Source organism: Dendrobates tinctorius, unplaced genomic scaffold (assembly GCF_039654945.1).
Source record: "Dendrobates tinctorius isolate UK_male_01 unplaced genomic scaffold, ASM3965494v1 ptg000022l, whole genome shotgun sequence".
Taxonomy (NCBI): Eukaryota; Metazoa; Chordata; class Amphibia; order Anura; family Dendrobatidae; genus Dendrobates; species Dendrobates tinctorius.
The window spans coordinates 23974178-23992497 of NW_027361690.1; the positions used below are offsets into that span (position 1 = coordinate 23974178).

General features: G+C 44.1%; 1 protein-coding gene across 1 annotated transcript in view; it reads left to right on the plus strand.

The window, feature by feature from the left end:
- The first annotated feature begins 7144 nt into the window (after positions 1–7144).
- LOC141084018 (transient receptor potential cation channel subfamily M member 7-like) overlaps positions 7145–18320 on the plus strand; it is a 311613-nt gene continuing 300437 nt past the window's right edge. Inside the window, 2 exon segments of the mRNA XM_073568395.1 lie at positions 7145–7291; positions 11512–11591. Coding sequence (XP_073424496.1) covers positions 7145–7291; positions 11512–11591 — 227 coding nt within the window.

The window sequence follows — 18320 nt, forward strand, 5'->3', positions numbered from 1 at the left end:
TGGATCCTATAATGAATGGGCAGCCAGTGTAATGACTGGCGAAGAGCGCACGCGTCGGACTACCGATTAGCCAGATGGATGACCCTGGCTGCTGCATTAAGGATGGACTGGAGAGGGGAAAGTCGAGTGATGGGGAGGCCAATTAATAGAGCATTACAATAGTCCAGGCGGGCATGGATCAGGGCAACAGTGTGGGTTTTTGTTGTTTCCATGGTGAGAAAAGGGCGGATTCTAGAGATGTTCTTTAGGTGTAAGTGGCAAGAGATTGTATATGAGAGGTGAAGGAGAGATTGGTGTCAAACATAACACCCAGACAGCGCGCCTGCTGCCAGGGTGTAATTATGGTGCCACCCACGGAGAGGGAAATGTCAGATTTAGGGAGGTTGGTAGATAGCGGGAGTAGAAGAAGTTCAGTTTTGGAAAGGTTGAGTTTCAGCTAGAGAGCGGACATGATGTTGGAGACTGCGGACAGACAGTCACTGGCATTCTGTAGTACAGCGGGGTAAGGTCAGGGGATGACGTATATAGTTGTGTGTCATCAGCATGAAGATGGTACTGAAAATAAATTTGCTGATGGTCTGTCCAATTGGGGCCATGTAGAGGGAGAAGAGAAGGGGGCCAAGGACTGAGTCCTGAGGTACCCCAACAGTGAGATGAAGAGGAGATGAAGTGGAGACATCGAACAAGACGCTGAAGGAGCGGTCAGAAAGATAGGAAGAGAACCAGGAGAGAGCAGTGTCCTTAATGCCTAGTGACTGTAGCCTAGAGAGTAGGAGATGGTGGTCAACAGTGTCGAAGGCTGCAGAAAGGTCGAGAAAAATGAGCACAGAGTGGTCACTGTTACATTTAGCTGTCAGAAGGTCGTTGGTCACTTTGATGAGTGCAGTTTCTGTTGAATGTAGGGGTCAGAAACTGGACTGTGATGGGTCTAGGAGGGAGTGGAGAGGTAACGGGTAAAGTGGGAGTAAACCAATCACTCCAAGAATTTAGAGATGAAGGGGAGATTGGAGACTGGTCTGTAGTTGTTTGTGCAGGATGGTTCGACAGCGGGTTTCTTTAATAATGGAGTAGTGATAAATTGTTTGGAGGAGGGGAAAATGCCCGAGGAGAGGGAGAGATTAAAGATTGTAGTTAGGTGAGTTGTGATGACTGAAGAGAGAGACTGGAGGAGATGTGAGGGAATGGAGTCAGTAGTGCATGTAGTCGGACGAGAAGAGAGGAGCCTGGAGACTTCCTCTTCTGTAATGGGATCAAATGTGGAGAGTGAGCCCAGGGAGATGAAGGGAGGGATGGGAGTCATGGCACCTGGTGGCTGGGAGCGGATTTCCTGATGGATATTATCTATTTTCACTATAAAGTGGGAGGCCAGGACATCAGTACAAATGTCTGTGATAGGGGCTTGTGCTTTTGGCCGGAGGAGGGAGTGAAATGTGTCAAAGAGTTTCTAGGGGTTTTTGGATAGTGAGGAGATCAGGGTGGTGAAGTAGTTCTGTTTGGCAAGGTGAAGGGCAGAATTATAGGTTCTTAACATGAATTTGAAGTGGATGAAGTTTTCTGGTGTGCGAGTTTTCCTCCATAAGTGTTCAGCACTCCTTGAGTATCGCTGGAGAAGTCGAGTTTGCGATGTGAGCCAGGGCTGTTTTACTCTGTGCTTGGAGGTTCTGCGGGTGAGGTGGGCTACTTGGTCAAGGGTGCTTCTAAGAGTGTCGTTGTAGTGATGTACAGCCAGATCAGGACAGAAAAAGAGGAGATTGGGGACAGTGATGAGTGTAGGGAGTCTGAAAGTGTATGAGAGTTGATGGCTTGTAGATTTATGAATGTGTGGTAGGTAGGAGCATGCTGGGGTGAGCGAGGATTTGTGAGCATGAAGGAGAGAATGTTTTAGTCAGAGAGTGGAAGCGGTGAGTTATCTAGGTAGGAGATTAAACAGAGCCGGACAAAGATCAGGTCAAGTGTGTTACCATCTTTGTGTGTTTCAGAGTTTGACAGCTGTGAGAGGCTGAGAAAAGAGGCTAGTGAAGGAAGCTGGGATGCAGCTGTGGAAGAGGGACTGTTAATGGGAATGTTGAAGTCTCCCAGGATAAGGGTTGGGAGTTTTGAGGACATGAAGTGTGGCAGCCAGGCTGAGAAGTGGTCAAGGAAGTGGATGGGTAAGCCTGGGGGCCGATATATGACCGCTACTCTGAGGGAGAGGGGACAGAAGAGCCTGATGGTGTGGACCTCAAAAGAAGGGAATGAGAGTGATGAAGCTGGGGGGATGAATTGGAAAGTGCATTATGGGGACAGGAGTATGCCGACTCCAACACCAAGTCTGTTTGTGGGTCTTGGGGAATGGGAGAATTGTAAGCCACCACAGGAGATGGCAGCAGGGGAGACAGTGTCAGAATCCTGAATCCAGTTTTCAGTGAGGGCCAACAGATTAAGAGAGTTGTTCAGAAAGTAGTTATGCAGGAAAGTAAGCTTGTTACATTCAGACCGTGGATTCCAGAGGGCACAATTAAAAGAAGGAGGTGAAGGAGGGCAACTAATATTAATAAGGTTAGTAAGGTTTCGATATGAGGCAGGGTAGGGGTTGAGGTTGGGGGATGGTGGACCAGGGTTGGGGGAGATGTCCCCTGAAATTAGTAGGAGTAGGAAGATAAAGAGCAAGTAGTTATTGGAATTGTCAGAAATTATTTTGTGTGATGTGTTTGGGCAAGATGGGCTGAGGTTTTTCAGGAAGGTGAGAAGTGCATGGGAGCTGTACATGGGAGAGGGAAGTATAGAGGGGCTGGTGTGTATGAGTCGTGAAGGAGGGGGGATGGGGTGGGGAATGTGGAAGGCAAGAGAACACTGGAGGATAGAAATAAAGCACATGATTAAAAAGGATTGCAAAGTGTGGGTTACCTGTCTCCTGCCCTGACTAACTGCCATGGAATAACTGCTTCTTCTGGATGCTTAGCTGTTGGGATGCTTTGCTGAGGAGATGCCTGTGTCCCACATTGCGTGCACCCCTTAGGAAGCTTCTAAATATATAGGCCACACTACAGGGTCAGGAAAGATGATTTGTGGGAGCTGGTTTGGATAATTTGGCAGCTGGAGCCAGCACACCAGGGGGTGGTTAGATGATCAAAGACACTAGATCTGGCTACATCTATATGCTATAGCAGCCTTAAAAAACCCGACAAGATTAGATTTTGCCAAAAAACATCTAAAGAAGCCACCCAGTTCTGGAAAGACATTGTTTGGACAGATGAAACTAAGATCAAACTGTACCAGAATGATGGAAGGAAGAAAGTATGGAGGAGGCATGGAATGGCTCAGTCATTATCCAAAGCATACTACATCCTCTGTAAAACATGGTGGAGGCTGTGTGATGGCCTGGGCATGCTTGGCTTCCAATGGCACTGGGTCACTAGTGTTTAACCCTTTCACACCGAAGCCTATTTTTACCTTCCTGATTAGGCCAATTTTTTCAATTCTGACCACTGTCACTTTATGAGGTCATAACTCTGGAATGCTTCAATGGATCCCATTGATTCGGAGATTGTTTTTTTCATGGCTTATTGTATTTCATGGTGATGCTAATATTTCTTTAATATGACTTACGTTTGTTAGTGAAAATTTGGAAAAACTTAGAAAATGTTGCAATTATCAAACTTTTAATTCTTGTACCCTTAAATCAGAGAGATGTGTCACACAAAATAGTTTATAAATAACATTTCCCACATGTGTAGTTTACATCAGCACAATTTTTGAAACTTTTTTTTGTTAGGAAGTTATAAGGGTTGGAAGTTAACCAGCAATTTCTCATTTTTACAAAAACATTTACAAACATTTTTTTTAGGGACCACCTCACATTTGAAGTGTCCTTGAGTGGTATATTTGACAGAAAATACCCAAAACTGACACCATTCTAAACTACATTCAAGAAGTTTATTAACCCTTCAGGTGCATCAGAAGAATTAATGGAACGTGGAAGGAAAAAAAACATTTAACTTTTTTCACAAAAATTTTCCTTTAGACCTAATTTTTTTACTTTCTCAAGGGTGACAGGAGAAAATGGACCATACAATTTGTTGTGCAATTTCTCCTGAGCATGACGATACCCCATTTGTGGGGTAAACCACTGTTTGGGCACATCTCAGAGCTCGGAAGGGAAGGCGCGCCATTTAACTTTTTCAATGTAAAATTTGCTGGTACAGTGCTGTGCAAATTAATTGGGACAAAGCATTTTTTTAAGTAAAATTGTAAGTTGGTTACCAGTCAGTGATTCAAACCAGTTTCAACTGCTTTGAACAGGTGTGAGTGCCTGTTCAAAGCAGTTAAAACTGGTTTGAATCACTGACTGACTGGTAACCAACTTATGATTTTACTTAAAAAAATGCTTTGTCCCAATTAATTTGCACAGCCCTGTATAATTAGTGAACGTTATGTTTTCTTTGGAGAGCCCCTGATGTGCCTAAGCAGTGGAAAACCCCCACAAGTGACACCATTTTGAAAACTAGACCCTTCAGAGAACTTATCTAGATGTGTATTGAGCACCTTGATCTCCAATGTGCTTCACAGAAAATTAAAAAATCTCATTTTTCAAACAAAAATGCTATTTTAGGTCTAAACTTTGCATTTTCACAAAGGTAACAGGAGAAATTGCACCATACAATTTGTTGTGCAATTTCTCCTGAGTGCGCTGATACCCAATATGTGGTCGAGAACTGTTTTCGAGGCACAGTGGAAAACTCAGAAGGGAAAGAGCGCCATATTGCAGTGCATATTTTGCTGCACTGGTTTGAGGGTGCCATGTCACATTAATAGAGCCCCTGAGGTACCAGAACAGCAGATCTCCCCGCATAAATGACCCAATTTAAAAACTACATCTCTCAACTAATTCATCTAGGGGTGCAGTGATCATATTAACAGCACAGGTGTCACAGAATTTTATAGTATTGAGCAGTGACGAAAAAAATTACATTTTTACCACCAAAACTTTGTTTTAGCCCCACATTTTACATTTTCACACAAGAAGTGTGCAAAAATGGCACCACAAATTGCGCCATTATTTGTACTGAACATGGCAATACCCCATATGTGGCTATCCAGTACTGCTGAGCCACACAGCGAGACTCTGGAGGGAAGGAGCGTTAGTTGCCTCCTGGAGAGCAGAATTTCCTAGAATAGGTTGCGGACTCCATATACAGAGCCCCTAAGTGCTAGAAGTGACCACATTTTGTAAAATTATACCCCTGTGGGAATTTATCTACAGGTATAGTAATAATTTTGACTATATGTGCGTTCTCCAGAAACAAGCAGTAGTGAATGTTGCTGAGCGAAAATTGCAAACTGCCGTTGTAGTGACCAGTACGTTGCCACGACCAGTACATTTTGCTTAGCCCATGCTTCTTGAGACGTGCAACTGTAAATTAGGCAGGCTATCATCACTACAAAAATGCCAAACATGTGGGTGCTAAATGTGCTTTAGACTCACTTGGTCTCAGAAGGGAGGGGGGACATTTGGATTTGGGACAGCAGAATTTTCTGAATTTCTTTTGATGGGTGAGGAGCCATTTCACTTTTCCAGAGCCTTTATGCTACCAGTAACATGGAAGCCTGCTATATTTCTGTTAACACATGGTAGACCTGAGGGGGACTTTTATTGTGGATTGAAGCTTTTGTTAGGAACATTTTACATAACATTTAGGATCACATTTATCCAGTGCTCTATGCTGAGTACTTGCATAGGGGTTTACATCTAAATCTCCGAGTGATGTGACAGATGAAACCCCCTAGGAATCCATTCACTATAATGAGGCTGCAGAGTTACTCTAGTCTCCATTTGGCTTCTGTTCAGCGGTGTCCTTCTTTTCAGAAGTGCACAAAACTGTGGTCGACCATGCTTTTATGCATGCCTAAAAAGATAGACACCGCTGGATCACAGGTCCTATAGCGTCCACAGTGCCTCTGTCTGTCTCATTGTAGGGAATCTTCTGTTGGGGGTTCCATCTGAATCACATATTTGAGAGATTTACATGGACCCCCGGTGTAAGCACTCAGCGCAGAGTGCAAGATAAATGTGCGCCAAGCCTTACTGAGATCTTTGGGAGGCAGAATGAAAAAAATCAACAGCAGGTGATGAATTGATTTTATTTATATTTTACGCCGTTCCTCGTGTGTTATAAGTGATTTGGAGCCTTTATTCCTCGGGTCGATGCGATTACAGTGATACCAGATTTATATCGGTTTTTATGTTTGGCTGCTGTCACATACTAAAAGATGCCTTTTATGGCAAAAAGTAGATTTGCATCCCATATTTAGACAGCTAAAATTTTTCTAGATTTCGGCCAACAGTCATGAGAGGGCTTATTTTTTGCTGGACGATTTTGTTTTTATTGGTACTATTTTCGGGCACATTACATTTTTTGATTGGTTTCTATTCCAATTTTTGGGAGGTACAATGAACAAAAACCAGCAATTCGGGAATTTTTTTTTATACTGTTCCGCGTGTGGTAAAATTGATAAGGCAGCTTTAGTCTTCAATTCAGCTCCTGCTCTTAGCAGCTTCTGCCAAGCCACCGTCCCTTAAGGACCCCACCGGCCATCTTACAGTCAGGGGTCACCATGAAGACCATCAGCACAACTCGATCTCATCGCATTGTGCTGATGGAAGTAGACAGGGAGCCCACTCCCTGTGCGATGCCCTGCGATGTCACTGTCACTATTGACAGCGGCAACAGAGGGGTTAAACACATGCAATCGGTGCTAGCACCGATCGTGGGCATTGCTGCAGGGTGTAAGCTCTCACATAGATCTTGCAACCGCAGCCGCTAGCTACGGCGCTCAGCGCAAGCCCCCGCGTTCACGGCACCATACTTGTACTGAGGTTTGCGGGAGCGCAGGTCCCACACCACGCATGTCGGGAAACGGTCAATGATGATGTGATTGAAGACAGAAGCAGCCGGCTGAATTCTGAAGTGTACAGGGCGATACTTTCTGCTGAGATTCAGAAAAATGCAGTAAGGTTGACTGGACTTCCCTTCACAGTACAGATGGAAAATGACCCAAAACATACTACGAAACCAACCCAGGAGTTTTTTAAGGCAGCAAAATGTAATATTCTGCCATAGCCGAGTCAATCACCAGATATCAACTCCATCGATCCAAATTTCACATGTTTAAGACAAAAATTAAGGAAGAAAGATCTACAACGAAGCAACAACTGAAGTCAGATGCAGTAAAGGCTGGCAAAGTATCACAAAGGGGGAAACCATATCCATGGCATCCAGACTTCAGGCAGTCATTGCTTGCAAAGGATTCTGTACAAAGTATTAATAATAAACTTTTTATCTATGGTAAAGTTTATTTGTACAATTACTTTTGAGCCCTTGAAATAGGAGGTTTTGTGGAAAAATGGTTGCAATTCCTAGACATTTCATAGGCTATTTTTTTCAGCCCTTTTAATTAAAGCTGAAAGTCTACCCTTCAATTATGTCTCAGTTGTTTCATTTTAAATGTAAAATAGTGGCATGCAGAGCAAAAATCATGAAGCCTCAGTCACTGTCCAAATATTTCCGGCCCTAACTTTATGTGAAACTGTAGTAAAAGGAGCATCAAGCTGTTTGGAGATTGTTTTACAGCCACCTATATACTGTTGAACCTTAAACATATTTTTCTATAATTTTCTTTCTAATCCCCTTAGCTTTCTTTGGTCCATCTTCAGTGTGGTACATTCCCTGGTACATTCCTACTTCTGCCGCAGCTCTTGCGCAGGCGTACTTTCTCTGCCCTGTTGAGGGCAGAGTAAAGTACTGCAGTGTGCAGGCGCCGGGAAAGGTCAGAGAGGTCCGGCACCTGCGCCCTGCAGAACTTTAGTCTGCCCTCAACAGGGCAGAGAAAGTACGCCTGCGCAGGAGCCGCGGCAGAAGTAAGGAGGAGGACATCATCTCTAGAAGATGGGAGGCACTGGACTGCGACACCCACGGACCAGACCGGATCCCCGGGTGAGTATAGTCTAACTCGTTTTTCTTATCTTTCAGGTTACATCGGGGGCTTATCTACAGCATTACAGAATGCTGTAGATAAGCCCCTGATGGCCGTGGCCGAATCTTATAGGCCAAAAATGGGGTGACAGATTCCCTTTAACATGTCTCTTTGGTCAAATTATTTTCAATCTTTTCTAGGGGTACTATCATTTTTGTCCAGACCATTTTCACTTGTTTTTTAATGTTCATGTCTAACCACAATTCAAAAGAACTGTCTGATTTCAAATTTAGTACAGTAAATTTAAATTGTAAATTATGGTTTTCATTGTCAAAATCTTTTATTGAATATTGTGGGCTCTTCTTACTTTAACTGAAAGGCACAAACAAGTTAGTCCACGTCTGAATATAGGTTTGTGTATATACAGTATATATATATATATATATATATATATATATATATATATATATATACAGTACAGACCAAAAGTTTGGACACACCTTCTCATTCAAAGAGTTTTCTTTATTTTCATGACTACGAAAATTGTAGATTCATTCTGAAGGCATCAAAACTATGAACTAACACATGTGGAATTATATAATTAACAAAAAAGTGTGAAACAACTGAAAATATGTCTTATATTCTAGGTTCTTCAAAGTAGCCACCTTTTGCTTTGATTACTGCTTTGCACACTCTTGGCATTCTCTTGATGAGCTTCAAGAGGTAGTCACTGGAAATGGTCTTCCAACAGTCTTGAAGGAGTTCCCACAGATGCTTAGCACTTGTTGGCCCTTTTGCCTTCACTCTGCATTTCAGCTCACCCCAAACCATCTTGATTGGGTTCAGGTCTGGTGACTGTGGAGGCCAGGTCATCTGGCATAGCACCCCATCACACTCCTTCTTGGTCAAATAGCCCTTACACAGCCTAGAGGTGTGTTTGGGGTCATTGTCCTGTTGAAAAATAAATGATGGTCCAACTAAACGTAAACCGGATGGAATAACATGCCGCTACAAGATGCTGTGGTAGCCATGCTGGTTCAGCATGCCTTCAATTTTGAATAATCCCCAACAGTGTCACCAGCAAAGCACCCCCACACTATCACACCTCCTCCTCCATGCTTCAAGGTGGGAACCAGGCATGTAGAGTCCATTTGTTCACCTTTTCTGCGTCGCACAATGACACGGTGGTTGGAACCAAAGATCTCAAATTTGGACTCATCAGACCAAAGCACAGATTTCCACTGGTCTAATGTCCATTCCTTGTGTTCTTTAGCCCAAACAAGTTTCTTCTACTTGTTGCCTGTCCTTAGCAGTGGTTTCCTAGCAGCTATTTTACCATGAAGGCCTGCTGCACAAAGTCTCCTCTTAACAGTTGTTGTAGAGATTTGTCTGCTGCTAGAACTCTGTGTGGCATTGACCTGGTCTCTAATCTGAGCTGCTGTTAACCTGCGATTTCTGAGGCTGGTGACTCGGATGAACTTATCCTCCGCAGCAGAGGTGACTCTTGGTCTTCCTTTCCTGGGGCGGTCCTCATGTGAGCCAGTTTCTTTGTAGTGCTTGATGGTTTTTGCCACTGCACTTGGGGACACTTTCAAAGTTTTCCCAATTTTTCAGACTGACTGACCTTCATTTCTTAAAGTAATGATGGACACTCGTTTTTCTTTACTTAGCTGCTTTTTTCTTGCCATAATACAATTTCTAACAGTCTATTCAGTAGGACTATCAGCTGTGTATCCACCAGACTTCTGCACAACACAACTGATGGTCCCAACCTCATTTATAAGGCAAGAAATCCCACTTATTAAACCTGACAGGGCACACCTGTGAAATGAAAACAATTTCCGGTGACAACCTCTAGAAGCTCATCAATAGAATGCCAAGAGTGTGCAAAGCAGTAATCATAGCAAAAGGTGGCTACTTTGAAGAACCTAGAATATAAGACATATTTTCAGTTGTTTCACACTTTTTTGTTAATTATATAATTCCACATGTGTTAATTCACAGTTTTGATGCCTTCAGAGTGAATCTACAATTTTCATAGTCATGAAAATAAAGAAAACTCTTTGAATGAGAAGGTGTATCCAAACTTTTGGTCTGCACTGTATATATACTGCATATATATATATATATAGTGGGGAAAAAAAAGTATTTAGTCAGCCGCAAATTGTGGTGCAAGTTCTCCCACTTAAAAAGATGAGAGAGGCCTGTAATTGACATCATAGGTAGACCACAACTATGAGGGTCATAATGAGAAAACAAATCCAGAAAATCACCTTGTCTGATTTGGCAAGATTTATTTTTCAAATTATGGTGGAAAATAAGTATTTGTTCACCTAAAAACATAAAAAAAACCTGGCTCTCACAGACCTGTAACTTCTTCTTTAAGAGGTTCCTCTGTCCTCCATTTATTACCTGTAGTAATGGCACCTGTTTGAACTTGTTATCAATATAAAAGACACTTGTCCACAACCTCAAACAATCACACTCCAAACTCTACTATGGTGAAGACCAAAGAGCTGTCGAAGGACACCAGAAACAAAATTGTAGCCCTTCACCAGTCTGGGAAGACTGAATCTGCAATAGGCAAGCAGCTTGGTGTGATGAAATCAACTGTGGGAGCAATAATAAGAAGATGGAAGACATACAAGACCACAGATAATCTCTCTCGATCTGGGGCTACATGCAAGATCTCACCCCTTGGGGTCAAAATGATCACAAGAACGGTGAGCAAAAATCCCAGAACCACACGGGGGGACCTAGTGAATGACCTGCATAGAGCTGGGACCACCGTAACAAAGGCTACCATCAGTAACACACTACGCTGCCAGGGACTCTGATCCTGCAGTGCCAGATGTGTCCCCCTGCTTAAGCCATTACATGTCCGGGCCCGTCTGAAGTTTGCTAGAGAGCATTTGGATTATCCAAAAGAGTATTGGGAGAATGCCATATGGTCTTATGAAACCAAAGTAAAACTGTATGGTAGATACAAAACTCATTGTGTTTGGAGGAGACAGAATGCTGAGTTGCATCCAAAGAACATCATACCTACTGGGAAGCATGGGGATGGCAATATCATGCTATGGGGTTGTTTCTCTGCAAAGTTACCAGGACAACTGATCTGTGTACAAGAAAGAATGAATGGGGCCATGGGATTTTGAGTGCAAACTTCTTTCCATCAGCAATGAACCCAGAGGGGTTCTTTGGTTTCCTCCCACATTCCAAAAACATACTGATATGGAATTTAGATTGTGAGCCCCATTGGGGACAGTGATAATAATATAAGTAAAGCGCTGCGGAATATGATAGTGCTATATAAGCAATGCATAATAAATAAAAAATAAAAAGGTCCACCCTGCATCTACATGTCCACGTTCAGTTGTGAGCATATTACCATTATGTTACATGTGAAAGAATGCACAAAAAAATGAACCTTTTCTATTTATAAGGGGCCCATAATAGTGTCACAGCCAACAAGGTGGACGCTTAGTATGGCCTTAGACTAGTTTGACTTTGCCTCGGCATAAATAAATCTTGTGCTGCTTCACTTTTGTTTTTCAGATTAGTTTACCGTGGACAGAGAGAACATTTTATAAGCGTGATTGTGTTTCCATCATACCAAACTCAAGAGAGCCTCACAGGTAAGTGATTCACATGCTTTGCAAACCTTACATATAGAACACGTGCCTGTCATAGATAGTTACAAAATTGGGTCACCATTTTTTTCTACCTTTTTTGAGTTTCTACCTTCAACAGTTTTCCTAAGGCCGGGGTCACACTTGCGGGAAACTCTCACGAATCTCGCACCTCAATACCCGGCACTGCCGCTAGCACTCGGACTGGAGCGATCAGCTGAATAGAGATACATGCAGCCCCTCACTCTGGTCCCGAGAGCCGGCGGCAGTGCCGGGTATTGAGGTGCGAGACTCGTGTGAGTTTCTCGCAAGTGTGACCCCGACCTAAGTCATGCAATTCATAGAAGTAGGAATATAATTCACCAGTTCACATACATAATATAATCTTGTTTCTGCCTATGTACTGTTCAGGAAAATTTTAGTTACTTTATGAACTGTTGAGTGCTGAAATTATTTCTTACTTTTGTGAATTACAAGCTTGTGTATTTGATGAAGCTAGACACTACTGGATAATGGCGTTGTTGTCACAAACACATATGGGAATATTGCATTTGAATTCAATGAGTGGTGCCAATCTGGATTTTTTTACTGTGTTGGATTCATTTTTCTGAAACAAAAATTTTTCATAATTTAGGATTGTCGTTTACAAAATACATTTTCATTATCTTATGTTGTCCAAATGCCTAGACAAGTCGTTGTCAACACTCACTTAGCTATTCATCTACATTGATGCCAAAAACATATTACAGGAACCTGTTATGGCAGAAAACGTGATTTGTACGATTTTCTGCAGGTAAATAGCATTAAAATAAATCCTGGCTGCCCTACTGTAAGCATAGTTACAGGGAGAAAACAAACTTATATCATGTGTCACGAAGTGACTTTCACGGTGTAACACGACCCAACAGATGGTTGGTCAGCAAACGGCACAACACACACAACGGAGATGGAAAAGGGGTGAGGAAGGCCCTACCAATAGGGAATGAGGGACGGTCACCACCTGAGCTCCAACCTGAGCCTGTCCCTGCACTCACCTAAGGCCCTATATGGGTCCCTCCCCCCCGCCGCCGTGACCTGTAGAAGCACTTGTGTGCGCGAAACAGCTGTGTCTATTGCGTCTCCACTTTTTTGCCTCTATGCTGTTTTTGCATTTTACCAAATAAAGGATCATTTTGGCATGGTGAGTGCCTGTAGCCACTTTATTTCCTGGATATAGTGATTTGCTGCATTTTTTTGGTGTGGCACCCGAAATCCCTGAACCAGTGCCAAGTCAAAGAAATTATTCCTGGAGTTTGCTCAGCTGTGCTGTCCATTCTGATCTCTTGGTATGAAATACCACACTTAGCTTTCTCTGCTGCAAAGCACCACACAGCAGAATAAAGGCACCAGGAAAGCAAACTCAGCAGAAGCACCACTGTGCCCAGAGAGCGCCTTTCTCCAGCTTGATCACTGTAGATTGCTCTAACACTGACAGTCAGTTGATGCATCAGGTGACCTTTTAAAGGATGGTGGGAGTGGTCACCGCCCACATCAGCTGACCTTAGTGGAGCCAGAGCTGCCATAAATCCAAAAATGGATTGTGACATCATGTCTGTAGTTGCTCTCTTTCAGATCAGTTATAGGGGCCTGCACAGAGCGACTACATTCACCACTCAATATGCTGAGAGCGATGGCTGTAAACACGCCCCCAACTTTGATTGACAGCCTACTCTGCATGGTGTGTATGTAGCGTATGTGCAGAGAAGGCTGTCAATCAAAGTGCTGAGAATGGTTATAGTGAGCAGTGACTGTATTGCTCCGTGCACGCCCCTAAGGCTGAAAGTGAACAGCTACAGGGAGGATATAAGTTCCTTTTCTCTCTGTTGCCTCACTTCAAGTAAAGCAGGCAGACATGATTTTAAAGCCATTTACCTGCATATAAACCCTATATCAACAGATAAAAATAGCAATTCTGGACATGACATGTTCCCTATCATCAAATATAGCTGTGGTGTCTCTGCAGACCCCCCAAAAACCCTCAGGGTCTAAACAGATTTAAGCAAAGAGGGTTAAATATATAAGGAACTCCTAAAACATAACCTTTTTTCCTTTACATAAAATTATTGCAACCCTGGACAGTAAACATCAACGTATAAAGTGCTCGTGCTCAACTGTGCTCATTAAAAAATTGTTCAATCTCACATGTTTGACGATTCTTGTCAGTAGTCAGGTTATTGTATCGATCACCCAATGATATCCGGATGATCAAAAGACAGGAGCTATAATGTTATAATAACGATGGTATAAGGGGGGGAGACGGTTCTATCACTCCCTGTCGTGCCCCTGTAAGGATGTGTGCACACGCTGCGGATTGTCCTGCGGAATTTTCCGCGTGGATTTGTCAAAAACCGCAGGTAAATCCGCAGATCAAAAGATCTGCGGTTTATCTACAGATTTTCTGCAGTTTAGCTTGTGGGTTTCCCCTCCGGTTTGACACCTGCCATGGATCAGGTGCCAAACCGCAGTGGAATCCGCACAAAGAATTGACATGCTGCGGTTTTGAAACCGCAGCAAATCCGCGCGGAAAAATCCGCACTTCTGCACAGCGGTTTTCATTTTGCATTTATTTTAGTGGTACTGTACATCGCAGCAGAAACTGCTGCGGATCCGCAGGACCAAAACCGCTGTGGATCCGCAGCAGAATCCGCAGCGTGTGTACACAGCCTAAAACTCCCATCCTTACAAGGAATGTACCCAAATCTGTCCTGCTACTGACATCCCACTAAAACCTGTAAATTCATAACGCTTCATTTCAGGGAGGGGGTAGGGGCTGTGACAGTGACCACAACCTCTGCCCCTGCTCCAATGACTTTTCTTTTGAGTATCCCAGCATGTACTGGGATTTTCAAATGAAGTGTCAGCACACCAGACATAGGAAAAAAATAGAATAGCAGTTAGATAGTGTAGTTAGAAAGCAAAAGGGAATTTTTAATACAAGTTTTTAATGCAAGTATACACTCACTGGCCACTTTATTAGGTACACCTGTCCAACTGTGTGTTAAGACTTAATTTCTAATCAGCCAATCACATGGCGGCAACTCAGTGCATTTAGGCATGTAGACATGGTCAAGACAATCTCCTGCAGTTCAAACCGAGCATCAGTATGGGGAAGAAAGGTGATTTGAGTGCCTTTGAACGTGGCATGATTGTTGGTGCCAGAAGGGCTGGTCTGAGTATTTCAGAAACTGCTGATCTACTGGGATTTTCACGCACAACCATCTCTAGGGTTTACAGAGAATGGTCCGAAAAAGAAAAAAAATCCAGTGAGCGGCAGTTCTGTGGCCGGAAATGCCTTGTTGATGCCAGAGGTCAGAGGAGAATGGGCATACTGGTTCGAGCTGATAGAAAGGCAACAGTGACACAAATTGCCACCCGTTACAACCAAGGTAGGCGGAAGAGCATCTCTGAACGCACAGTGCGTCGAACTTTGAGGCAGATGGGCTACAGCAGCAGAAGACCACACTGGGTACCACTCCTCTCAGCTAAGAACAGGAAACTGAGGCTACAATTTGCACAAGCTCATCGAAATTGGACAGTAGAAGATTGGAAAAACGTTGCCTGGTCTGATGAGTCTCGATTTCTGCTGCGACATTCGGATGGTAGGGTCAGAATTTGGCGTAAACAACATGAAAGCATGGATCCATCCAGCCTTGTATCAACGGTTCAGGCTGGTGGTGGTGGTGTCATGGTGTGGGGAATTTTTTCTTGGCACTCTTTGGGCCCCTTGGTACCAATTGAGCATCGTTGCAACGCCACAGCCTACCTGAGTATTGTTGCTGACCATGTCCATCCCTTTATGACCACAATGTACCCAACATCTGATGGCTACTTTCAGCAGGATAATGCGCCATGTCATAAAGCTCGAATCATCTCAGATTGGTTTCTTGAACATGACAATGAGTTCACTGTACTCAAATGGCCTCCTCAGTTACCAGATCTCAATCCAATAGAGCATCTTTGGGATGTGGTGGAACGGGAGATTCGCATCAGGGATGTGCAGCCGACAAATCTGCGCCAACTGTGTGATGCCATCATGTCAATATGGTCCAAAATCTCTGAGGAATGCTTCCAGCACCTTGTTGAATCTCTGCCACGAAGAATTGAGGCAGTTCTGAAGGCAAAAGGGGGTCCAACCCGTTACTAGCATGGTGTACCTAATAAAGTGGCCAGTGAGTGTATTAGAAAATAGCTTCGATAATTATGGCACAAAATAGATATGGTGTTACAATGTAATTTAGTTTGACTTTGGACCCCCCTTTTTATGTCTGCATTCCCGAGATCATATTGTGACCAACACTTAAATCTTCCTCATTCCCACTCTTAGAATGAGGAGCGCTATATTGAATTAGTTCTTACCAGTATCATCAGTAAAATTTGATTGACATTACTAGTATAGATGAACAAATCTGTTGAACTCTATATTCACCAGCTTCGGCAAATTTTCCCACAAAATTTGATTTGCAATATATAAGGTCTGTGACAGAGTGACTGGTGAAGTAATGGAGGGGAGCTACGTGTCACTGTGTATGATGGTGTCAGTGATATAAAACCGGAATAGTTTCCTCCAGCACATTGCATGTTGGGATGGTTTATATAGTTATATGATGGCCTGGTTTTATTGGCCCTTCATAGAGTGGGTGGGATGGGGACCATGTATCTTGACCTGCAGTGTCCTTACAGGACCTGTGTGATATCAGGATCATGTGATCAGTCATATGATGGAGGAGTCACAAGGTCTGGGTTTAAATGGCTGACTGCCAAAGCTTTCAATGTTAAGGAGGTGCCTGTAGAAGGAGCACTCCAGGACAGTGTGTGCTAATCTGAACCGTGGACATTGCTTCCTGTGAGCGGGCTGATCCTCACTAGGAAAAGGACTATGTTTCTTTTTGTTTCTTTGTTTCACTGTTATGCCTCGAGGGCCATGTTTAATTTCCAAAACTTGGTTTATGCTGTCTTCAATAAACCAAGCATTTTCTTAAAGAGACAGTGTTTCGGTTATACCTCTGTGTTCAGCCGCTCTACCACAGGCGGTGTTACAAGTGTGAGCAGTGTTTCCAGTGTGTGTGATGGCCACAAGCCATCGTATGACGGCAGGCAAGATGGAGAACCTGCTGGAACATCTGCTGCAAGCACAGCAGCTACATCAGCTACATCATCAGCAATTACAGCAGCAACAGATGGCGCATCAGGAGACAAGTAAGCTGTTTTTACAGCAGATGCAGCAGCAGCATCAGCAATACCAGCAGCAGATTGACCTGCTTACAGAGGCAGTTCATGGAAGGCCGACAGCCCCTCCCCTAGGTCCAGGTGACAACACGTACATCCGGAAGACAGTAAGATGAGCCATGTAAAAAATGACCCCGGGTGATGATGTGGAGGCCTTTTTGACTGTGTTCGAGGGGGTAGCGGAGTGTGTGAAGCTACCGTCAGAGCAGTGGGCTGAGGTGCTGGGCCACTATTTGACTGATGAGCCCCAGAAGGCTTATTATGTTTTAGTATTACAGGATGCGCAGGAGTATGCCAAGTTAAAGACTGAAATTTTGGCAAGCGCAAGAGTGACTGTCAGTCGGAGCCCAAGGGGTTCACCACTGGGCGTATTATGGGGTCAAACTGCCTTGGCCCCAAATGTTTGATTTACTGCATCTGGTGCAAAAATGGCTGTAGCCGGAATCCTCCACTCCAGCCCAGATGGTTGAGCGCTTTGTCATGGACAGGTTTGTGCACTCCCTTCCTAGGCAGGTGCAGACCTGGGTTGCACAGAAAGATCCCCAAAATGCAGACGAACTGGTGGGCCTAGTGGAATGGTTCCAGGTGGTTGAGAGATCCCTAAGAAAGCCAGGGGGTGGTGCATCCTCATATTGGGGTACACAGCGAGAACCTGAGCCCCAAAAGAGGGGTAGTAAAGCCACCGTAGGTGGAGTCCTATATCCCAAGGGGTCACTAAGGGGTTGTCAAAGGACATGGGTATAGCCACCCATTGTCCCTTGTCCTCCAAAGAGATGGACTGTAGCCTAAGGTGACGCTATTCCTACTATGCATACCCCACCTGCAGTGTGGACTATCAGCCCAGTGAGAGGCCGCAGGCTTGTCCTGTGTCAATTAATGGGGTGCTAGTGACAGGACTCTTAGACTCAGGGAGTTTGGTGACCCTGGTAAGGGCCACATTACCCCATCAGTTAATCCCAGGGAAACATGTGAGTGTACGCTGTATCGACAGGGACGTAAGGACTATCCTGTCACCAGAGTGTCGGTTAAAACAAACCGGGGTACGGAGTCCCATGAGGTCAAAGTGGTCGAAGGTTTTCTGCACCCCGTGATAATTGGGAGGGGCTTCAGCCTTTTCTGGGATTTGTGGGGAACGGCGGAGATATCAAAGGACTCAGACAGGAGCCAGCCCAACCCTGTCGAAACCCCATCACAGTCGGAGATGGATGAGTTCCCCTTGTGTGTCCTGGCTGTTGACGAGGACGAGATGGTGACCAGTGAGACTGAAATTCCTGATCTGGGATGTTCTGGCTGGACGGCCCAATTGCAGGACTTGACTTTGAAAAATGTACTTCAAAATGTGACTGTGATAAATGGGGTTGCCCTAGAGCCGGGGGCCGACGCCAGGTTCCTGTACTTTGTGGTCAATGGGGAATTGTTATATCGGGTTACTAAACAGAGAGGGGAAGTATTAGAGCAGATATTAGTCCC